Source organism: Cheilinus undulatus, linkage group 15, assembly GCF_018320785.1.
Source record: "Cheilinus undulatus linkage group 15, ASM1832078v1, whole genome shotgun sequence".
Lineage (NCBI taxonomy): Eukaryota > Metazoa > Chordata > Actinopteri > Labriformes > Labridae > Cheilinus > Cheilinus undulatus.
In genome coordinates, this window is record NC_054879.1 from 38,118,096 (window position 1) to 38,143,226 (window position 25,131).

General features: G+C 39.6%; 1 protein-coding gene across 3 annotated transcripts in view; it reads right to left on the reverse strand.

Moving 5' to 3' along the window:
* Positions 1-20,771, reverse strand: part of myo16 (myosin XVI) — a 119,569-nt gene extending 98,798 nt beyond the window's left edge. For 2 of the 3 annotated variants that reach the window (XR_005993004.1, XM_041807525.1), the window contains exons 1-2: positions 20,420-20,771; positions 11,921-12,190 (exon numbers count right to left, since the gene is read on the reverse strand). Coding sequence is in view for 2 of the 3 variants with exons in the window: in XM_041807525.1 (XP_041663459.1) it covers positions 11,921-12,190; positions 20,420-20,447 (298 nt within the window). In the remaining variant the exon portion in view is untranslated. Of the gene's footprint in view, positions 1-11,920; positions 12,191-12,432; positions 12,482-20,419 lie in introns of those variants that run through there. The other variant, XM_041807526.1, reaches the window with a different exon arrangement.
* Between the last annotated feature and the right edge of the window lie 4,360 nt (positions 20,772-25,131).

A 25,131-nucleotide genomic window follows, 5' to 3' on the forward strand; every position in this document is an offset into this window, starting at 1 on the left:
ATTCAGTCAAAAGCACTTTTACCTACTTTGTTCAACAGCACAGTACAAAAACCTCCCAAAAAACAATGAAACTAGTATCTTACAGTAAGGACAACTAAGGCATACAATGTGATGAATCATTAACTACATGTGCTCATTAATGTTAAACATACACAGTTAACAACTAGGGATGCCAAGGTCAGATCTCTTACAGAAGATTCTCAATCATCTATGAGTTAGACTGGCTGATCACTGATACAAAATCAATCATGTTTTGATTTATCAGCTGGTTTAGTGGTCGGTCACTCTACTGAGCTTCGAAGAGTGAGTAAGGTGGCTTTCACACAAGGGGCCCGGTCCCGGATCCGAGTGCACTTGAGCCCAAACTCCGGTTCGTTTGGGTAGTGTGAATGCAAACGAACCGGGCCCAGCACCGGGCCTGGGCCCACTTGGGGAGGTGGTCTCGGGTGCGATTCGAGTGGATTCTGGCATGGTTCGGATGAGATGTGAATGCAACCGCGCTCAGATATGGGACAGAGTGTCGTATCAGCTTTATGAAATCATCGTAAAAACTAAACTTCTTTCCACAGCGCGGCAGTTAGTTCACATTTTTCCCCATAAAGGGCGGAAATCATCAGAATCCAGCCAATAAACGGTCTGTAGTGACTCACCTTACAGATGAACACATGTTGGAGTCAGCGAGAGGAGGTGCAAAGGCAATAAAAGTCTCCTGTCACCTCAAAAAACGCTGTATCTGTGCAGTGCGAGCCCATTTAATCCTCTGAGCTATAGTAAATGTGCAGATACAAAGAGCGAAGTTGCTTGCATCTTAAAAGTGATTTTAATCATTCATGGATGCAGGATGGACTTTTTGCGGGGTCAAAACAAAAATAATCTTTGCTCAGGTCATGACCCCAGTGGTTGCCATGGTAGCTTCTTCTTCTTTCTCTTCCCTAGCGAGGTTCTAAACCAGCTACGTGCATACCACCACCTGCTGTTTCAGACTGAGTAAATACGCAAGTGCACCCGGGCACGGCTTGATGTTGCTTGTGTGAAAGCAGGCCAGGGGGGAAGGGGGAGGGGAAAGAATTGCACCGCAATTTCCTCTACAGAAAATGGCAAACTATGATGGCTTTAGGGGAATCCCAACAGCTGCATTAATAAAAAGCAAGGATAAGCTGCTGTGGCATTTAAATGGATTAGAGAATGTGTCCTCAAATAGCTACTTTTTACCCACTTAGAAACTACATTGTCCACGATCATCCATGAATAATATCAAAGAAAATTGTCTAATTTAGAGAAATATCAGTCTTCAATCTAAACAAGAGGTCTTGTAGGTTTAGAGTGACCAGTAATGCTGTTAATATCTGTAGAAAAAGAGGAAATTGGTTAAACTTGCTAAATATTATCCATAGATTTAAATCAGCCATATGTTTTCCCACAGCGCCCACGGTCATTTTCTCTCTGTGTTAAACCTTTCTATGTCAGTAGGTGTGCAATTATATGCTGATGTCAAGCTGTATAAGCCAGCGTGTGTGTGTGTGTGTGTGTGTGTGTGTGTGTGTAACCCCTCTATCAGGAGGCAGCTGATAGGGGGAGTGGGCGCAAAGCAAAGTCGGCTGTCATTTTGTGGAAAATTGCAAAACAGCTGTTTGAGACATATGTGGAGTTTCCATGGCAACTAGATAGGAACCAGTGGTGGGGCAGAGAGGGGGGAGAGAGAGGAAAATGGGACAAGAGGGGCAAAATTAAATGCACTAAAAAAGTAGGTGTCAAGAACTGCACTTAGAAAAAGTTAATTAGTGCTTTAAAGATTCTTGAAGACTTAACGGCTTCACCTTGAAAGCTACGCTGACATTTAACTGGCAGTGCGTCAGCCTTTAACCTGCCTTTGAATTTGTATTAGGGTTGAAAACAGCTCAAGTCTCTTGCCTACACAGATATTTATGATGAAGCTTGCCTCAGAAAAAAGCATTTCTTCCTTTTGAAAAGGGCAATTAGACTTTCTTCTCTTCATTACTTCATAGTCAAGAATATAAACGTTGAGTGCAAGCAATACAAGTAATAGTGCTTGAAAATGATCTGATTCATATGTTGTAGGATCATGCTCTGTAAATACAGAAAAAGATTGAATCTTCTTCATTCATGTGCTCCTCCTTATCTCACTGAACCGTGATATTCCATGAATTCAATAAAATCCCCGTAATGTATCCTACATAATACGCCATTTACACCAGTATTGCCAATTTTCTTCATCTAGCAACCAGAGGTTTTTCCCCATGTTCAGCATCATTCATCTGCAACCCCACATGGGATTCTGTTCAAATCCCTCATGCTTATAGATGCGTGTGTCATATTGCTCCTTATCACACAGTCATAGTCACAAAAGGCCCATCTCACCTCACTGCCCATGTTTCTGAAATGAGCTCTGATATTTCTCCCTTGTTACAGTCCTGATGACAAAAAGATACTGTACAGTTTTCCAATAATGCTCAACTCTAAATGTAGATTACACATGATGCAATCTGTAGGATAGAACAGTCCTTCCTTGCACCTCTGATCACAAAATGACATGATTTTTATGATTTCAGGTGATGAAGGTCTCTCAACAATAAGGTAAATTTATGACCGAGGTCAGGATTTATTTTTGTGGGACAACATTGGGCTAACTATCTTTTATATAACAGCTACGGAAGATCCCTCTTCAAACACTGAATGACAAAGCTGAACAAAGGCTAACAGAATATGTAGTGATTAAAAACATTTCTGTAACAAACCTAAAACTATATCCTTTACAAACAGAGGTACTAAATTTCTTCAAATAAGGCCTGACAATAACTTATGCCAAATCCCAAACTATGGCCAGGAAAGTGATCAATAATAGAAAAAACGAGCAGTCAGATAAACAGGCTGAGAGAGCCACAAATTAACTATTTGATTGAGATCTGGGCTTTGACTCAACCACTCCAGAACATTCACCTGTCATTAAACCATTTTTGTTTTGCCACATTCATATTACCTTCCACCTTTACAAGCCTCCCATGGCCTGCTGCTGAGAAGCATCCCCACAGCATGATGCTGCCTCCACTGTGCCTCACAGTGAGGATGGTGTGATTGTGGTGATGTTTGGTGTCTGCGAAACATGGCATACTTTCTGATTGTCAAAAACCACCACTATGATCTCATAATAAGAACAAAGAACTTTCATCCACTTGACCATGGAGTCTCCTACATGCCTTTTGACAAACACTTGTCAAATTTTAATGAGTTTTCTTCAACAACCATAAAGCTTTGACAGGTGAAGAAACCGGGCAAAAGCTGGTGTATGCAGAGTTGCTCCCATCTCAGCTGCTGAAGCTTGCAACTTCTTAAGAGTAGTCAAAGGTGTCTTACTGGTTTCTCTCACTAGTCTCCTTCTTGTACGGTCTCTCAGTTTGTGAGGATGGCCTGATCTAGGAAGATTTACATATGGGCCATATTCCTTCCATTTCTTGATGATGAACTTCACTGAACTCTAGGGGATAATTAGAGGCTTGGAAAATGTTTTTGAAGTATAAAGTAAAGTATAGGCACTGTATGTTTTCCAAAGGAAGCCCAATCAAGAATCACAGCAACACACAGTTAACAAAACTACAACAAACTCATACTGTACCTATGAGCCAATAATAAATGGGCTAAAACATTTGCCTATGGAAAGCCTAGATTCAAGACTCTTTTACATAGGATGTTAGAACATTCAGGGTACCTAACTTTATCAGTTTAAAACAGACTGGAGATTTTTCAAAGAAAAAGATAAACCTAATCTTCTTGGAGATGTATTAAAATTAGTGTAATTCCCATTTGGATACTGACTTGTTTTTATTTTGGGAGACAATAGGAATTTTGGGTGAATTAAAGATTTTGACATGATCTTAACAATGGAAAAATTAGCTTGTTATGGACTGAAAATAAAATAGGAGAGCAGAAAAAAGGTTAATGTTTGATAACACAAGGTTTCAGATGCCTTTTGACTTGCCCACTGAGATGTGTGGGAGTTTTTCACACCGAAGTGAGACATTAAGAAGCAGTGGAGTACTAATTTTAAATCGCTGTGGCTACACAGGTTTGACCATAGTGTGATGCAATGAACAATAAAGCATAGGATTTTAACAAGTTATTGCACTAATGATGTATGTTTATCACTTGAGAAATAGTACAGAATCCTTAAAAAAAATATCCTGGATCCAGATGGTTGTCCGGATTACTCCCAAAATCTAACCAGTTCTTCCTTTTGCCATTTCTGACATTTCCTGAAAATTTCATCAAAATCCGTCCAGAACTTTTAGAGATATGTTGCTAACAAACACACTAACAAACAAACTAACCAACGGAAAACCCACCTGATCACATAACCTCCTTGGTAGAGGAATAAATTCCAGTTGAAAAACACATGCTTATAATTGGTATAAACTCGAGAATGTGATGATGAACAGCAGTAATTGACTGTAATCAGAACAGGAATGGACAGCAAATTTGTAATATTTTATACAAGGCAACTTATGGGTTAAGTAAATAGTATTGGGCCCAGAATTTAACCTTGAGGTAGAGCTACAATTTAAGAGCCATAAGGAAGCCATGTTAATGTTTATAATAATAGTCCTAGGGGTCTAGGAACTTTAGATCTGCCATTCTTACACTATTTGAGTTAAAATAACACATTTAAACTTGCAATAATTATAAAGAGCAGTGTATAACATAGCTGTGCTGGTGTTCCAACTGATTGTCAGGGTATAACTTTGTAGATACTCAATACTGGAATGAACATCTTTTCTGCTAATAAGTACTTTGAAGGTCTCTTCAGGAAATGCAGTTTAAAGTCTGAAAAAACAATTGAAATTTCTCGTTTGTGAGCAGTGGAGGGAATAATTCTAGGGATAGCAAATAAGTAAATGTGTTTTAATTCATTATCTGTGCTTGCTGGAAAGTGTCATTACACACTCTCAGTCCTCCCTTGGTTTGAATGTTAATCTAAAGGCTCACACACTGAAGAAAAATGTCTAAAATGATTTCCACTTCAAACCAGGCAGCGTAGAGCTCAGTGACAAAACTAGATCATAACGGACTTTTTTATTTTTTCTGCTCTCTTACATCGTGTTGTATTAACCTTTCCTGTTGAACATCTAAAGAAACAATGATGACTCATCAAGTGATCCTCAAGTTTAATATTAGAAGCAACACTGCCAGAGGAAAGTTTCAATATCCTGTGTGATGATGCGACTGACATTAAAGGGATCCCTGTTGTATCAGAGTGAGAGTCGTGAGGTCTCAAATTGGATTCTAGCAAAAGTTATCATGACATCTTCCTCTACCATCTCTGAGGGCTCAGGCCCCGTTCTGTCAAAACATGACAGGTGCTTGACATGCCTTTAATCCCAGAATGCTCTATTCCAGTAAAATATCAATGCATTCTTCAACCATCCATAGTCACTCTTTTCTCCCCATATGTCTCTCTTCTTCCCTCTGTGGTTTGTGCTTTCTTATTGGTGGTAACCTTATACATGTATACAGTATATGTATGCTTATATGAAGGGACAAAGGGTAGAGAGAGTGTAAGAGAAGGCTTCTCAAGTGCCATGAGTAACTGTGTGACACGTTTTCTCCTCTGAATAGGACACCAGAGTGTTGGATCGAAGTGAAGGCAAGCAGATATAAAATAATAAAAAGACAGCTAAATGTCTGGAAGATCCTGCTTTAGCCCTGGACAGCACTTCTACTAAAAGCTTCATTGATTACAGTTTTAAATGCTGTGCACTTCCACAAGATTCATACCAATTACAAGAGATGTCCAGAGAAGATTATTTCTTTAAAAGTCACTCAAAATGTAGCATAATAAAGACATAGATGCAGCATTTATCTTTTCATACATGAACATATCTTTAAACTATAAGTTGCAAATGTATGATTTGAATGTTACGAGCATCATAAAGAGCAGAGTTCCTCCTGGTTGAGACTTTATTCAGTGGCTGGATTTGCTAAGATAACCCCTGTTTAAACTTCCAGAATATTGGTCTGTGTTTGTTAAGAAGCTTTGCTGCTCTAACGTGGAGGCGGGGGCTGCATCGAGACAAATAACTTGTATAACAGTGGACACGGTCCACATTGTGTTCTTATTTTTAGCCCTGGTATGATTCACTTTTATTAACTGTGTCTAACACTCTGCTCCTAAACACCATGCAGGGCTGAAAGCTATTGCTGTCACCTCTGCAGGTTTCAGTTACTCACTATGGAGAATTGACTGGAGGCTGTTTCTGTGTCTGCAAGATGGATCTATACACGCTAATCAATAATGGTAGGTGGCTATTATATGTGTGCACGGTATATAGTCCACATGTTCTGTAATTACACTTCTGTGTAAGGAAAAACATCTTAAGCTTTTAATGTATTAACACACATACATAAAGCAATGAAAACAAACAGCAGACACTTAACATGGCACAAGGGAAAAGCACTCACCCCATTAATGCAGGGAACAGGGGTGAAACCCCCACAAGCACTGTAGCTCAATTTAGCATGCACATTGCGAAGGATGTAAAATGTTTGTGAGAGGCTTTGATGCTATGGGGAAAAATTTAAATTTGTCTGGACTATGGTAGATAAAGAATCAGGGAAACAACACAGACATAGCATATAGGAGGACAAAATTATCTTTCTGATTTAATAATCTAGATTTTAATATATTTTTCAGTTTGGACAAAAGTAAACACATAATGTCTGGTGAAACTCTGACTTGAATCGCAAATGTGACAAAAAACAAAAAGGCAAACGAAAGCACATATCTGAATGCTTATTAATAAGCCATTGTAACTCTCAGTCAAAGCATGTGCAATGGTGTCAGACCATAAAAAAGATTAGCTTGTCCTTGTGTTAGAAAAAAATTGGAAATGTCAACAAATCCAATGTAGTTTTAATTCTAGAGAATGTGTTGTTAATTTAGAAGTCTTAGAATACCCTGCAAAAGCCATGGATGAGGTATTAGCTATTATACAATGTGACTTCATTTGGGAATGAAGCAACATGGTTCACAGTCACACTGAGTGTTATATTTTAAGGTTGGATATTCCCGCAAAACTGCTGTAGGTTTCCAATAAGTGACACCTTTAATTCACTAGTAGCTCTGATTTAAGTACAAGTGTTTATGCTAAGACGTCAGAAATGGTTGGCTTAAGAGTTTGGGGATGCATTAACTTGAAACTTTTGATGAAATTAAACAAAACAGCAGCAAAATCTTTTTTTTTTCAATAGCTGAGATGTAAAGGGAACACTACATTTCACCTTCATGGCACGTCAGATTTTATGAAGGCAGAGTGGATGCCCAAGTTGATGAACATTCTGGGCAGCCATGCACATCAAAATCTTCTGAAAGTGTTCAAAAAATTGAACAAATTGTTCAAAATGATCAACGTCTAAGTATAAGAATGATTGCACTCCATTGATAAAGAGACAGTTTGGCAAATTTTGCGTGAAAATTTGAATATGACAAAAGTGTGTGCCAATGTTGTCCCAAAACTTCTGAGACATTTTGGAGAAAATTGAAAGAAACCCAAATCTTTCAGACGGATTGATTACCTTCAGGGAAATTGGATCTTCCAGTATGATCTTGAGACAAAATGGCAGTCAACACATTGGAAAACACCATCAAAACCAAGGATAAAGAAAGCACCAGAAGCAAGAACAAATTCAAGGCCATTACATTAAGGGTATCATTTTGGAGGAGTGTCAACGGTGAATCAACACTATTATAAACAGGCTATAAAACTGCTAGGAAGGAGTCAACACACTAGCTCGCTGCGCTCTCGATAAAGCAGTTTTTGTCCAAAAACATATCGCAGTTCTCCCTAGTCCCTGATCCAGCGCCGTGTGGCTTTTTCCTCTATTGTAAGATCAAATCTGCTCAAAAGAACACATTTTGCAAAGTTAAGAACAGAACAACAGAGATTTTGAGACAACTGTAAGAAGACCTACTGCACTGCTTTGATCAGTGGAACACACAAATGCTGAGGTGAGTTGATGCAGAAGGTGAATATACTAAGGTAAAAAGATACTGAAAAATTAAAATTGAATTACAGCATTAGTCTGGTTTTTAATAGCCATACTTTGTATGCTGTTAGTGTCAAAGCTGTCTAAGGTTCAAACCTTGCCGGTGGTATCAGAGGTGATTCACAATCTCCCTCTAGAAAATTAGTAACAGGTGTAGAATCTCCAACTGATCACTTAAAAAAGTAATTAAATTTTCCTGAACTGCAGCACATCTTTCATAAAAACCCACCTTGTGTTTCAGGAATTATGATCTCAGGAAGACCTGACACCAAAATGTCATCTTTGATAACATTATATGCAGGTTGAAGACATAATAAAAAAACTGATGGTGGGCTGATCTGCTTCAAAGACAACAGCTGCTGCCATCCCACTTGTGTCTTGCTTTGATAAAGTTAAAAGATTGCTTCGGGAAAAGCAATTCCACCAAATGTCAAAGCCCAAGTGAGCAACATGTTTGCATATGACAGATAGAAATGGAGAATGGAGATGAAGTATATAGTATGTTCTTATCTGACTGTAAGGCTGTGTAGTTCTTGTATTATTTCACCTTAACCCTACAGTTTCTTCACTGACCACATGCCCCTTTCCTGCTGCCTTCCCGTTCTAGTTTTTCCAGTGTGCTTGCCCTTTCATCTTTCCTCCACTGTGTCTGTCTTTATCTCACGGGTCCTCATCTAATTTCCTGCATCGAACTACCGATGAGAAAATAAATCCTTGTGTGACTGTGCCTGCCTGAGATCTCTGATTACCTGGCTGCATTGTCAGCAAGCTGAGTTTGTACACTATCACTGAATCTAAATCTCAGACTTACTCTATAAATATGGGCTTTAATTAGAAAATAAGTTTTGTTATCACAATCTGTCTCTCTCGCTCCTTTTCTCTAAGCATATTTGTCTCCGCTGCCCTCTTTTCACAGAGTCTCCCTCTGTTTATCTTTCTTTTGTGCATATTCACAAGTTTTTAAAAACACCGAGACACCAAAACTACTTTCCATCTATTCTTTCATTTGACATCACAATCCAGAGAACATAGTAGTTGGAAATGATCAGGCGTAGAAGTGCAGTTCTTTTTAGATACAAGCAACATTAAAGAAAACTCTGTATCATCTAAGAAGTATTCATTTTTTAACTGTCTCATTTCACACTTCTAACATCATTTGTAGCTCCTTTTAAATGTGATGAAATACCTAAGAAACTTGCATCATCGCTGACTTATCCTCATCAAAATTCTCATTGATGTGTGCTTTCCAGGCAGGAAACTGGATTATCAGGACATCATGAATGATTCACATTCTTTATTCTGTTACTTTTTTCCTCTACATTAACCCATAGGCTCTCAGGGCAACAAGTGTGCAAACACAAGCACTCTCCTCTCAAAATTCCTTTATAGTAAAGTTAAGAGATTTAGAAATGTTCTCACATTACTTTGGGGAGATTCCAAGCCTGAGGCGAAACCTATCAGTCAGGAGCGTTAACTCAACGGCAAGGGTGAGAAAATCTGTTTTTACAAATCTAAGCACCAGAGAAAAATGCTCATGAAGATTTAACAAGTTTTAATCCATCAGACCAAGTTTTAACTCAGAAGCCACTGCACATGCCTGGCACACAACATCTTGGTGTGCACAAAGGGATGGGTATTGTAAAGGATTTTGTGATACCGGTGCTTGTGTTTGGGCTATTATAAAGCTAAAAATTTAATTTTCTGTGTAAATACCAACACACCAGCTGACATGCACACCTGTCTCTTAAGGGGAATGTAAGCTGAAACTCTGATTGGCTTGAGTGATGTTAAACCCAAAACAAACACATGTATAATGACAGCACATAACCCACCCTCTTTGCACTCTGGTTTACGGGCCTGTGCAATCTAGACAGCAAAATATAGTGGGACATGCCCCAAATCCCTTTGCATCACATGCTATAGACAGCATGGTTTACTCCATCAAAATCAACCTGAAATAGATAGAAAGTGGAATAGAGACACAGGTGAACAAGTGAAGTCCCATTCTAGCAGATGTGTAAGTATCAGAACTGAGTCCACCTCTTCTTTAAACACCAGCAAAAGGTTAAAGTGTCTGTTTCCATTTTAGATTAATATTGTTGTGGTTGTAAAGGCAAGTTTTAAACAGAGGAGATTTAGATCTGATTCATGCAGAGCTGGGGAGCCCCAGGTTGAGCCTTACTGCCGAACACCAGCTGCTCCCACAGACCCCAGCTGAACCTCACTGGCAGCCAGAGAGCAGAGATTAACACAGTGACCTGCAAAGACTGCTTGTAGGAGTGACACAGATACACAGGGACAGCTGGGTAAATGACTGACATAGACAATAACAAAGACACTGAAATTGAATAAAAAAATCAATGTCTTTTAGAGACAAGAGACTGAGATCCTCTTGAATTTTATGAGAGCACTGAAGATTCGATCTCACAGAAAATAGCCTGAGTACAGGAGTGTGTCCTTACTGAGGGTTAAGCAGTCTACAGGTCTGCTAAGAACAGAAGCCTGAGGGCAAACATGATTTACCGTGAAAAGATCTCACCCTGCTTTTTGGCTTCTTCACCGTGGAAAAATGCATGAATGTGCAGACAAAGAAACATTCATGCACACAGAGAAAGAGAGAGGTAGACCATGACTGTTTTCAAGCCGTTTACAAAAGGAGGTTAAAAAACCATGACCAGAGTAGGCAAGTAAGACGCAGTCTACTTTTGAAAATATGAAAATACTTGAAAATGCTCAAGCTGCTGTGCTTTGACTGCAATTCTCTACATTGTCTAATATATTTATTGAAAACAAAATCATTGAAGTAAACAGAATTGACAACTGACTAGTTGTTTAAACAAATGACTGAAATGGACGAAACAATTCCCAGCTTTCTTTCCCACTTTGTCTCTTGGCTTATGTAATAGCGTGCAAATGTTTGTTTTGAAGCAGGTCTTTGTTATTAACATGCTTGATTCCAAACAGTGCAATATCAGTCTTACATTGTAGCTAAAATTAACTTTTATGTCTGCTAAGCATTGCAAACAACCAGAAATCTGTGTTGTTCGTTTGCAGCCCATGGTCTATTTTTAATTGGCAAGCAGCAAATTAAAAAATAAAATAAAACATCCTCCTCTAATTAACAAGCCTCAACATTCAAAGTTTTGTAGTTTGCTCTTGTTTTGTTACTGAATGTTGAGACAAGCCAATCATGTCTCTTCCCTCTGCTGCACGGAACATCATTCTAGTCCTGACCAGGGCCCCCACTGAAACCTGACTGGTCACCCCAAAATCCATAACAGTGATTGGCTAGCCTTGTCAGCCATCTTGAAAAGCTTTGCTGTAGGCTGTTTCTTTTAAGCATGTCCATACCTGTGTTAGTTTGGTTCTAGTAACTTCAATACGCTAAAGGTGAGCTATATCACAGTGACTCAGCCATCCTGGCATTTTTCTGTATGTTCAATTCTCAAAAAAGTGACAAAAAAAAAGGCCACTCATCTACAGGGAATATTTTCTTGCCAAGCCCTGGTTACAGAAAACAGAAGAGATCAGGCACCAAAAGTGACCACCATTCTGCGGTATTACTGTTTGCTTTCCATAACAGACATTATCATCTCTACTGAGGTATTTTTGTCCTTGAGAGCTGTTTGTATGAGGATGAAAGCTCTGCTCTGGCTCACTCAGTCAAGCGAACAGTTTCTAGCAGAACAAGTTGTGTTTGTCTGTGTGTGTGTTCGTGCGAGTGTGTATGATAAATTTAAGTAAGCCAGCACTGAAATATCTAGCCCTCATCCCCACATTTATTTTGTACACACTCACCACACGACAACCTTTATTACTCTACCATGAAGCAACAGAACTGTCATATCTGCACCCACATACGCACCTTCTTTGTCGTCATGCCGAATGATGGCGTCCTGTATCACATCTGTCTGGCTGAAGCGGATGCGCTGCTTTTTGCGGTGCGTCAATGGGGGCCGAACCTTGACTCCACCTTGCTGGCGCTGAAGGCTCTTTTCCCTCTCATAGTACGCCCTTATTTGGTCGCAGCGCATCCTCCTGACCAACCGCTGGCGCTGGCCAATGGGGAGAGACTCCAGCAGACACTGGTCTATCTCCATGTTCTGACGAAAGACGTTACATAGCTGGAAACAACCTGGTGAAAGAGGGACCAAGAGTAAGACAATGATTCTCTTATATTCAGCTGCATTGTATTGCTATATGAATCTATCTCATTTCCTTTCATGGCTGGTTCAGAAAAGATGATCATTTTTTTGTCTTTTACCATGGCACCGTGTCAAACTTCGCAACAAAAAACTTGTCCCTGTCTTAGCCAAAAGACTGGCAACTCTAACAGTGTGATTTTTAACCAGTCATCATATGCTATTGTCATGTTACCTGCTAGTTAAATTTCATAGGTCATTGGAGACATGCGTCATTCACAACTGCAACAGAAGCGAAAGTGAAAATTAGACCATTTTATCTTGCTAAACACTTATGTGTGTGACCTGTAAATGAGCATCATAACACATGTCCTATATGTCAGGTCAAAGTATCAAACAACACACAAAATAGAAAAAAAAAAACCTGGCACGCCAGTGTTGTCCAATAGGGACCCTAGAAGCATCACTGATTATGACACTACGAGAGTATTTGGTGTGAATCAAGGTTATTATAGTTAAATAAAACTAAATTTATATCTGTGTATCTAAACACCTTATATCTGTGTATCTAAATATCTTGACAAACTTTCTAATCTGCCATGGAAATAAAGGTATGTTGCGGATTAGTCTACAGATAAAATACAACATCAAAGTTACACAATAATGCGCTGTTGTGCTTAAAAAATAGAGAGGTTTGGGAAACAGCTGTGTTTTTTCTGCAGTCAGAACTGAAAGACAGTTGATGTTTTTCATTAAAAAACTGCAGATAAAATCTGTAAAGTGCACCCTTAATACAAAATAATAGTGTTGCCTGCAGTGAAATGTAAATTACTGTGATGTTGTCCATCAAACTGAAAGGAAAATGGCGGCAGCTCGGAAGACTGTGAGACTGATTCTGTCATGAACAGCTTTGATTTTTGGCTTTCTCTGGCTAACTTTCTGCAGTTGTCAAATACCTGCCACTCTGCTGGTATTAGCCTTTGGCTTTGTGCTAATGCTAGCAGATACTGCCACTTCGTATTCCATTTATAGTCTGTTGTTAGATCAACAACTTTAATCTGACTTATAACCCATTGTGTTAAAACACAAAGATCTTTTCCTCTATTCAGGATCTTTGTTTTACAAACATATTCGTGTTATGCTCCTCTGAAACACCGAAGAACACCCACAGCAGTGGGGCCATGTTCATTTTGCACTGTTACAGCTGCACAGCTGAGGTGTCTTCCTCTTCGTCTCTGGACTGTAGGCTGCGTCATACATCGTGACACAGCCTGCTGTTTAAGAATGTGTAGTGTGGTGAGGTAACTAAAAAAACACCTTTATTATCAGACAGTTGATCTTATTGGTTAACACCATATCATCTGAATAAAAAATCATATAAATATTTTCCATGTCGGCCGACAAATTATCAGTACTGATATCTATCGTGCATTGCTAGAATTGCTCAAAAATCTGTATTTCTCAACATAATGTATTACATAATAAGGACATTTTCAACAGAAGAGAGTTTAAGTAAAGCAAACCCACTGCTGGTATTTCCTCTGTGCACTGTCTTCACCTTCCCCGAATCACAGGTAAGCAGGGGGTGGGTGGCTCAGAAGCTGCACTGTTAGCATTAGCAGCACAAGTTCACACTGTCTGTAATGTTAACATAGCTGTGCCTGACATACTGACAAACTGCCACACCGTCTTTTGTGCCATGAGTTACTCAACCTGTCCTGTTATTCCTAAAGACAAGTGTTAAGACTCACTGTGGATTTTACAATCCCCATAGGGCAGGGGAGTCCAAACTATGGCCGGGGTCCGGGGGCCAAATGCGGCTCGCAGTCCACATTTGACAGGCCCACAGCAAATTTTAAAAATAAAATGAAATATGGCCCACATTAGAACATAAAGCTTTTGCTTATATGTATTGTACTTATTAGTTTCAGCACAAGGATGTGCTAGGTGGCCAAAGGTGCTACCATGCTAATTCTGTAAACAAACATTTTGAAGAATTTAATTATGTCTTTATCTGATATGTGACTTAACTAAGATGATACTGTAAACAGTAAACATATTGGCAACCAAATTATAGCAAGATTTCGATTTATAATGGCCAATTTGATTAAGCAAATAGCAACACCAATGACATTCCAGGGCTGAGGCCAGTGGTTTCCAGGGCCAACCAGAGACCTCCGAAATTTGATTGGCCTCCCTTAAATCCTTAAATTGATTGGTTATTTGCCTTGTCAACAACTAATTAGCCATGTGAGCACACTCAATCAGAATATCTTAACCTACATTAGACAGGTTAATAACTTTAATATCCTCAAGGTGTGGAACATGAAATTGGTCCCACCATTCATATATAGTTCTATATGTGGCCCTCAGTGGAAAAAATTTGGACACCCCTGCTATAAAGGGGATGCCTGACCCGATATGTGGGCTACGCTAAAATGCTAAACTAAAATAATGTAGCCTACATCAGAAATGGCTCGCATGTCTGAGTTCACATCCTACATGTTCATTCATCCAGAGTAAGAATAAAAAGAATAGCCTACAACTGCTGACCAGAGACAGATAGACTATGTTACGGTTTAACGAGTGACCATGTTAACTGGTGACTGTGGTTGTCTTAGTAACAGACATAAAGAGCGCCTTTGTTTAGTTTTCATCTATTCATAACTTCAAAGCATGTTTTAGACATAATGGAAAATGTTCAGTGTTTTATTAGCATTGTAACAATGAAAATCCCCAACACATTAACTGAAAGTCACCAGTTAACAGTCACTTTTTAAACCACACTAACTGGGCTCCTATGGCATCTCCAACAGTGAAGGCTCTAGATATGATCATGCTTAAGCCCACACATTTTTTCCTATTAAAGAGTTTAAAATTCTAAGCACAAATTAGTTTTTTCTTTGTTTTAGGTTTTCCTCAATTTATCTAACTTAATCTAATCAGCTGATGCTACAAATGTAGGCTATAACACATTTTACTGAGCTTTTGAATGTCAGATAATCATGTACAGCTCCTTTGAGCATAGCAGACTGAACTAGATGATAAAATAAATCTGCTTTTTTTTTTAAAATAGTGAAAGTGACGTGAATCTTTAATCAGCCTGAAACAAACCGTGACCCCAGAATAGACAGATTGAATCATGAGATACTGAAAGATTCACATCTCTCCTGAATACAGCTCTAAACTGTGCAAATGAGATGTAACTCAGGTGAAAAACAAACAAACAAAAAAAGCTGTTATTTCTGTCTCCAGGAATAAGGGTTTAAATGTGTTACCATTTCTGTTCAGTGTCCTTACTTTGCCCACGCGGATCCTTGTGTGGGAAGACATTTAGCATATTTACTGTAAAGCATGAGTCTGTTTAGCTGTGGGGTAAGTTGAGCACTGCAGCATTTTGTGTGTTGTCTCTATTGTCCCAACAGTGAGAAGTGATTCTCCTGACTCTGCATAATCTCTCAGCCTCTCAGTGGAACTTTGCCAAACTCATCTCATCACCAGGCAGCTGCTGAATCTATTAGACTTGGATGATTGGGATGTACAGTGATGCTGCAGAAGCTGAAACTCAAGGACACACATTTAACAAGAATGATATAACAGAAGGTTTCTCCTGTAAAAGTATGAAAATCAATTTGGCTCCGATAGCTTTGATAATTTGGCAAATTCAGGTCACAGCTCCTGAGCAGCATGCCAGATATGAAGAGGAGGATGCCTGTGCAGAAATAGCGTGGTTTGTTCTTCCTTGTGACTCACCACTTATTTCTCTTTGGCCCCTGGTGTCTCTATTTTTTCTTCCTTCTTTAATAAACCTCAACTTTGCTGTTCCCTTGTTGCTATGGTTGTTTTGTGCCAGTTTGTTTAAACTGTCCTCTCCCTGGAGCCTCTGTGTCTCACCATTCACCTCCAGTGGTTCTGTCTCCATGCCTTTATTTCATCTCCTTTTCCATGTCTGTATGCCAGGTGGGACAACTTTAAAGTACAACATGCTGTCCTCATATTTCCAGAAACTGTCTGTTTCTTTCAAAACATTTACCATCTCTCTTCATCTTTACTTCCCAGACAGTAACATGTTAGGGACTTTGAACAGCAGTTAAACCCCTGAGAGAAAAGTAACACCGCTGTAGAAAAAAGCCTTGATAGTCCGACAACATGACTGTTGCACTTTTGTGTCTACTTTCATCAGTGAGCTGCTGTTTGTCTGTAGGTGTGTTTAAATCAGATCTTTATCAGGCAGCGACAAAGTCATGAGGGCACGAGATAGATCTGCTGTGCCTCTGTATATTTTTCTGTTAGATATACATCTACACATTCATTCAAACACCTGCTCGCTCACACACACAAACACACAGCTCCTGCACAATACACAGCGCCATCTGCTCTGATTAGACGAGTAAAAAGGTTCCTTTGTGTACAGGTTCCAGACTAGGGGGGTCCTTATGATACTATTCATGCCAGGTGTCTGCTTCAACTGTATTTTATTTTAGTCTGCTTGGGCACAAGTTGACACAAAGACACACTCGACATACTGCCATTTCTAATATGAAGGCACTCAATGTTTGCAAGGCCCAGCTTCCTCAGTCACACATTACTGCCTCCATTTTTCTTCTTTCTTCTACTCTCTCAGCTCACTTTATGCAACTCTGAAGGAGCTGGTTGTGTGTGCTTAGTCTTGGTTTATATATTACACCTATCAAAGTGTGTAAAAACTCGTACAAAATGCTTGCTTATTGCTGAGCAATATCCTGCAAAGAGACTAAAATAATACAGAGCATCATGAACAGAACTCACAAGCAATCTTGGAAGGGCTGCATGCAAACAATCAGCCAAACAGTAAAATTCAGATCACTTTGTGGTCAGCACTAGAATTACTAATTATAAACATTTTTCTCAGCTCATCCCCACAATCCCAGTTAAACCCTCTGTCTAATTTCACCACTTCTTTCCACTGTAGACCATCTTAATAATTATTGCATCACAGCCACACTGCTCTAAAACCTGATATAAACTAACTACTTTAGCACCAAAAGCATCTTGTAGGAACAGCGTGATTTAGCATTGTGTGCAGTGTGAAGCTGGTTTAAAGAATGTAGTTGAGTTTAGAGTAGCAGTAGTAAATACAAATACATTTTGACTTTTAATGGAATGGGGAATTGTACATCTAGGAACATCACTACTCTTGGGCTATTAGTAAACTGCAGATGAAAATATTTTCAAGCCCCTCCACACACCACCATATAAACATGTATCTACATAAACCTATCTCAAACGGATTTCTGCAGTATCATTACAGTTCTAAACGTGTTGTGTTGTAGTGCACACACAAGGCATAACCAATACCTTTGTTAGCATAGCAGAGTAATATGTGACAGACAACAGCTCAGTCTGAGTCCAGTCATCAGCGTGTTTTGCACCCAAATTATAAAGCAGCCAGGTAACTAAACGAACATTAGTCTTTTGCTCTGTTGTTATGAACATGCAGCATTGTCAACATGTAAAACATGTTTTTTTTTTCCTCTCACACTTTTACACTTTTACTAGGGATGCACGATATTATTGGCCTGGTATCAGTATCGGCAGATATCAAAATTTTTGCCAGTATTTTGCCTATGTATTTCAGCATATATCAACTGTAAATTTTTTTCAATATGCACTAATAAATTAGTGGGATTTAGGCTGAACCAACACACCTATGTCAGTTGAGGTCTTTTTCTTTACTTATCTTCAATTTTTAAAGTTAAAGTGTTTTTTAAGGACTAAAGTTTTTTTCCTTGGTCATCCTCAAAACTTAAAGTGTGTCCAAAAGGACTGAAATTTCTTGTGTGAAAAGCATATTTAAATATCAATATCTGCTAAATGAATCTGTAAACATCGGCATATTGGATCCCTAAGTAATAACAGCAACATACATCGAGTGTACTCGCTTTGCACAACTTCTCAGTTGGCTGGGGCTTTAGCACATGCTGTGTGCTGTAATAAATCAACTCGGTTTGTCTTTACCTTAGCATTACAGTGATTCTTGGTAAAATTCTCCCCGGTACCGCTGCTGTAGCTAAGTTAGATCATTTAAGGGTCTCACTTTGGGAATAACTGGTACATGCAGTATGTGCACGTGTGTAAACACATGCACTCATGTTCTAAAGGCCATAATTTAATTCATTATCAGTGGAAGGGAGAAAACTGGAAATATATGTGACTATAACTTTCACTAAAATCAAATGATCGTTTGGTCTACATAAGGTTGGAAAACAGGAAAAATGTCTTCAAAATTTCACAAAGTCTGACACCATTGTATCATCATGACTTGTTTTGTTCTAACATCTGTAAGTTCCTCATATGCTATTCTTTTCTAAGAGAAACAAAAATAAATGATTACTCACATTAGCAAATTAGGCACGTGATAAATGAAGAGTAGGTAATAGTAGAGCAACAGAAGGAAGCAGAGATCATAAAGCTTACTGTCTGTTTTACCACATAACATATGCAAGTGGTGAACTCTGACTGTCTTCATCTCTGCTCAGTCACTGTCATCTCCTCCTTGCTTTGGTTACTCACATCCTTCACACTCTCTGTCAATCTCGTATATTATCTATTAACCATGCATTCAAGGCTGCAGTCACATCAAACCATGCAGACACATGACTGATGCACTTATGGTGGTATAGTGTTACAGAGAAGACTCTAAAAGAAGTCAGTATGTAGTTTGTGGATATAAACTTAACCTCAAATGGTAGTATTTCTTTTTTGTAGATTGTTTACATTAAGTGATACAAAGCACTTGTATGAATAAATCATGATGTACTCAGTGCGCTAAAAGGTTCTGCAGTGAAGTTCAAGAGTGGCTCTTAATGTTGTGGCAGTTTGTGACTATAAAATCTGTCCCTCATGACTTTCCTTAACAGCTTTTAGTTGCGCTTTGTAGTGTGGCTAAATATGATGCTGTTATAAAATCACTGGTTGATGTATCAGGACAGTCCCATGAGCATTTCATTGTCTTCCTTTTTAGATGAACACACCAAATAGGCATAGCACTGGCAGCTAAGATCAATCAGAACTTGTCTTTTATCAATAAATCCTAAATTTTGATTTTTTTACACAACAAGATTGAACATTTGCAAACATGATGCAATATCTATTCTGATCATACAACATTCAAAATGACATGGGGATGTCCATCTGTGTGATGAGTGGCTGTGGAGAGATAGATTGAATATGAATGAGAGAGGGGAAGGACAGTAGCACTGAGAGTGATGGGAGGCATGGTTGAATGAATCCAGGAGAGATGAAGACAGAGAGAAAAAGAGAGAGACAGGGATGAAATGCCGGAGCTTTCGTTTCCTGCCATCCAATCTCCGTGCTATCAGTTATTGATTGAATGTGGAACATCCCATGCGGGCTCCAGCTAATAACACTGAGAGCACTGCAGGAGATTGTAAATTAGAAAATAGCAAGCAAACAGGCTGCAGACTGCAGACACCATAAATGTGCAGGAGGCACATGTTTGTAAGGAGAGACTTGAGAGTGAGACAGGTGGCTCAGAGAGTCAGGGTGAGACTTTATCCTCCATAACATCAAACAACTCACATGTTTCTCTTTAATTTTCCCTCTTTTCTCCCTTTTTTGCCATAAATCTCTCAAATATAAGCATCACTCCCATCATCTTTCTTTGAGTCTGTTCATCTTTCTCCATATGCCATTCAGCCTGTCCCTCCATCCTTTACATTCCACACACTGCCATTCCTCTTTTCTCCAACACTCCTCTAAAATCAACCTCAGTTTCTCCCCATCTGTCCTCCTCTCTCTGAAATCCCTTTCTCTCTCGGTCAGTCTGTCACTGTGTTATGAACATACCAGCCACTTATGGGAATCTGCATCTTTGTGTCTCTATTTCAATTTTTCTTCTCCCTCTGCTGCTACCTGCCGCATTCACCGGTCAACTTCACACATCTGCAGCAGCTCTCTGCAGCAAGCTCACACGCCCACTTCCAGCACGCACACACACACACACCCACACACACACACACACACACACACAAACACACATACAGAGGGAAACAAATACCCATTTGAAGTTTAGATTGTGCTGCTGTGTTGGCAGCTGCTGGCCAGAATTCCTCCCTTGTACAGTATATGACACCTTGCATATATAGAAAGTGCCAACAGGCACAAACCCGTGACTGAGAACATACATGCTCACATGCACATTTAGAGCGAAAGCTACTTACAGCATTTGATGAAATGGTAGTGAGACATTTTCTGAGTAGGTCAGACAGTCCGCCAGTCAGGTAGAATGGCAGAGAAGCAGAAAGGTAGACAGAGACCGGGGAAGTCAGGCAATCAGGCAGACAGTCGGCAGCTACAGGTTCCAGCAAAACTAACTAATGCAGAGCTCGTAACCCGGCAGGATGCATTATTCATCTGTCTCTCTGCATGCTATCTAAACTCTGTTCCTCTGTCTGCATAATTCACCAACAGCAGCAGCTCCGGTTGCAGCCCATGCAGCATCTACATGCACACACACACACTCACTCACTCACACACACTCACGCAGGCATTCACTCCTGCGATCAGCCTGTCGGCAAGGGGAGCTGCGGCTGTTTCTAGCTCTCCTCGCCTACAGCCAGATAACCAGCGCGCAGCGTCTTCCCAGCCATGACCGACGCACGTGCTCCGCTCGCGTCACTGACTGACAGCCGGCTTAGCCCACCTCCAACTCAACACACCCCCGATGACGCAATGCTCTTCACCTCTGAACAATTTTCTTTTCTATCGCACTCACGCAGTGACTCATAAGAATGCACTCATCTTTCTCTACCCTCTCAGCCAAAAGAAGAAAAGGGTGAGGGGGGTGGGGTATCAGGATTAATTATGCCATCCTACATTGTAGATACAACGCAGGGAGAGAGGAATTAAGAGAGAGCTAGAGAGGGAAATCATCGGGGACAAGCAAAGGATGGAGATAGGAAAGTAAAATGCAGATACAGCAGGGGGAGCAAGAGTAAGAAAAATAAGCAAGAGATGGAGTGAGATGGAGGTGGGGGGGTGGTAAATTGGATGGAGGAGAGCTAAAGAGAGACAGAGAGAGAGCAAGAGAGAGAGAGCTGCTGCAGTGCGGTTTTCAGAGTAGTGATGGGTTAAGTGCTCATCAACAGTATTAAACTAGCAGCAAATTAGGCAGAGATAAGTACAGTCCACTAGAATGGTAGGGCTTAAGACTATTAACACACACTCTATAATATGCTTATCATGCTCCAACACACAGTGTCTAAAGTGACGCAACATGAACTGTATGCTGGCTGTGTCAGTGTGTCTGTAGGGCAGCAGTCTCTCTGACTTTGTGCTCTGAGGCTGATTTGCATTTATACTACAGTGCTGCATTAAAGAGAGGATTTGCAGGGGAAGGGTGAGGAAAAGTGGAGTAGGGGTGAGAGAAAGGAGACTGTGGGAAAGACTGTACATGCACCCACATGGATGAGCGTAAAACATTTTAACGAGCTATGCAACTGAGGCAGAATCGTGACACACATTTTAGAAATCTGTGCCAGGGTGCTCCCACATCTGCAGCGTGTATAGTAGGCTGCATCTCTGGGATGCTTCAGGCTGTTATCTCCCATAGCTGTCAGACATCGGCGGCTGGAGCTGAGATGAAAGAATGTGAGGAGCAGGTGAGATTCACTTTGTGTGGGTACTGAATGGAGAGGAGCAGCCGAGCAACTTGAAAGAGAACAAGAGGAAGGCAGAGACTTGGAAATGTAGGTGTGTGAGTGTGCATCAGACTGAATGCTCGAGTAATTCCTGTCACAGGAAATCAGGTCACAGAAGCAGCCTGCTGCATCTTCTGCAAAACACTGCCAGAACAACTGCTCCAAAATCTACCTGAGTACAAAAAGCTGCAGAATGCCCTCTAAATAAGTCATCAAACACCACTCCCAGCCTGCAAACACCGACAACATGCTCATTTACACCTTTGCTGCCCTTGCTAGCCGGGTAGTGTAATATTTTTGGTAAAGGATAACACAATGGCTATCCCATTAACACTTTACCCATGACATCCAGACCTCACAGCAGTAGATCTGACAAGGAAATGTCATGCTTCTCCATCCAAATGTCATGTGGCATTAACAGCTCACAAGAAATCTTGCTATCTGTGCCTGCAGGGATAGACATGTAACATGCTGTCTGCTGTGTCAGGGAGTGCTGATGTGCTGGAACATTGGGGCAAAAGGTAAAACAAGGCATTGGTGTGAGATATCATGCTTGAAGGGGACAACCCATCTCTGTTGGAATAAGAGACAAGATAATCCAGACTATTTCTAAGTGAAGACAAAAGATACACATGAAGATAGAAAGAAGAGCGTCACAATTTATGGAACAGATTCTTTAAAAAACACACACAGCAGCAAAAACTGTTGAAAAGGTTTTCCTCAATAATGATAAAGGAAAGCTCTTGCCTAGAAGTAGTACAGAGCCATTTTTCATGCAAATTTCACTCTTTTATCTATAAGTGTGCATTGCAATGATATAAATCTTTGCCTGACTTTAAGTATTAAAATTGTTGTGAATTGTGTGTAAAACATCTTTTTACACCACGGAGGTTCCCTGGTTTCGTACAGCACAAACAGTCATCACAGAGCTTTCATCCTACAGGAGATGACAAATGTCATTCTCGTGACACAGCTGTCATTCTGCTACTGCCCCCCCTAAGGTGTCAATCAATACCACAACTCCAGTACCACTGATTCATGAGACTACCAACCTGCAGTGTGTGCATATGCTTGGATACAATCTCTTTAGCTAACACTAATAATGTGGGATGTCTGGTGCAGGAAATGTTCTCAATTACGGCAAAGCCAAAGGCGGTTTGTGAGTTTGGGGTTGATGCATAATATATGAAAAGAGATCACTTTAGATTAATAATTCATCATATGAGATATATTTACACAAATAAATATTTACCAGTCAAATTTAAAATTTGGAATATCATTTGCATGTATTGTGGATTTTTAAGGTTGCCATGCAAATAGAGACCTTGTGTACAGGTTGGCATTTTTCTCAGCATGCACACACTCGAGCACACACTAGTTTAAGAATATGTATCATAAAGTCTACTTAAAAGGAAAATACATACACGCACACTCTCTCTCTCTCGATCTCCCTTTATTTCTCACACACATACACACACATAAAGGGCATCCTTCAGGTTAGTCCAATGACTTTTCATTTTCCATTACCTGGATTAGAGTTTGTCCTATTTCCTGCAGTGCTTTCATCCCTTTGCTGGTTTTAGCAGCCCAAGAGCACCTTACACATACAGTACCATGAAAAAGTATTTTCTCCCTTTCTGAGTCCTGAGTTTTTGGCATATTTATCATTTATCCCCCCCCCTTAAAAAGTTAAATAATCATTCAAACACTGCATTTTTTATTTACTTTGGTTGTCTTTGTGAAATATAAAAATAGGTTTGATGATCTGATACATTTTACATATTTGTGATAAATATACAAAAAACTCAGGAATCAGGAAGGGGGCAAATACTTTTATCTGCACTGTATACATTTCTCTTCACATGTTCGTCCCTATTATAATTAGGGGTGGGGATTACTAGTGGCCCCACGATACAATACTATCACGATACCTGGGTAACAATTCGATATTATTGCGATTTTAAACATTTTACCATAGATTATTGCATTACCATATATTGCGATATACGGTGATCTATACCATTTTTTCAACCGTTTAGCTGATTTAGCATTAGTCTTGCCCTCATGTTTGTCATATTTCTGCAGTATTTTGTTTTCATGTAGCACTTCTTGCAAACCTCATGTGTCATGTCCATCTCATTCATGCTCAGCTTGAATTCCTAATGTCCTTCCCCTGGTGCTGCCATGTTTGTTGTACTTTCTCCTGTTCTATGACCGTCACCTCTGCTGACCTCACAGGACATACAAGTTTTCCAAACAATTGTTTTCATTTTTCCATCATCATAGACTTCAGTTTATATTAGCAATTCATTTGAAAAAAATCGATACTTGGTGGACGATACGATACGATATATATTAACAGACAAAATATCACAATACTATGCTGAATCGATTTTTTTCTCCCTAATTATGACATTAAATTTTTAAATGCATAACATGCATTGTTTGAAACCTGCTGCCAACAGAGTTCCATGGCTTTTTGCTCAAGTGACAACTTTTTTTTTCTTTTTTTTAAAAATCATGGTTACTACACAAGATCTTTCTTCATAAGAGACTTAAGCTGCACAATATGGCCCAAAATTTATATCATAGTATCTTTTCTGCCCTTTACAATAACATTAATATATGGCAGTATTACAAAATTACAAGAGATTGCACCCGTTCTTTTCAGTCTCATTTCTCTCCAGCTGAGGTGTATCAAACTGCGGACAACACTACATTTCCTGAAGTGGGTATTCAAAATAAAGGAAGTTGAGCAAAGCAACAAGTATGGACTTTATTGTGAAGAAATTATTGTTGATCACTGATTTAACCTAGCTTGATTGGAAGTGCTGGTGAGTGTAGGGAACTACAGTGATTACAGCTGCTTTTCTGAGCTCTGTAAAACCACAGCCCACTTCTTTGACTTATCCTGGACTTAAAGAAAGCAAGGTCATGTTAAGACACATCTTTTAACAGTTATATGAGCCATTATAGAACGAATTGCAGCCAAACTGTTCAAAGCGCACATCAAACTTGCAAAGGAAATCAGGTTTTATTCAGCCTGCTGTGCTTCAAGGTAATACACTGACAGAAACAGGAGATACTTGGCTGCTCTCTAGTGTCAGCTGTCATTTACTGAGGCAAAATGACCACTAATGTTGTTGTAGCACACCCACGAAGACATTTTAAGTTGATGAGGAAAAAAAAAAGCATTATTTGTCTCCGGGTTTATCATGTGGAACATTTACATC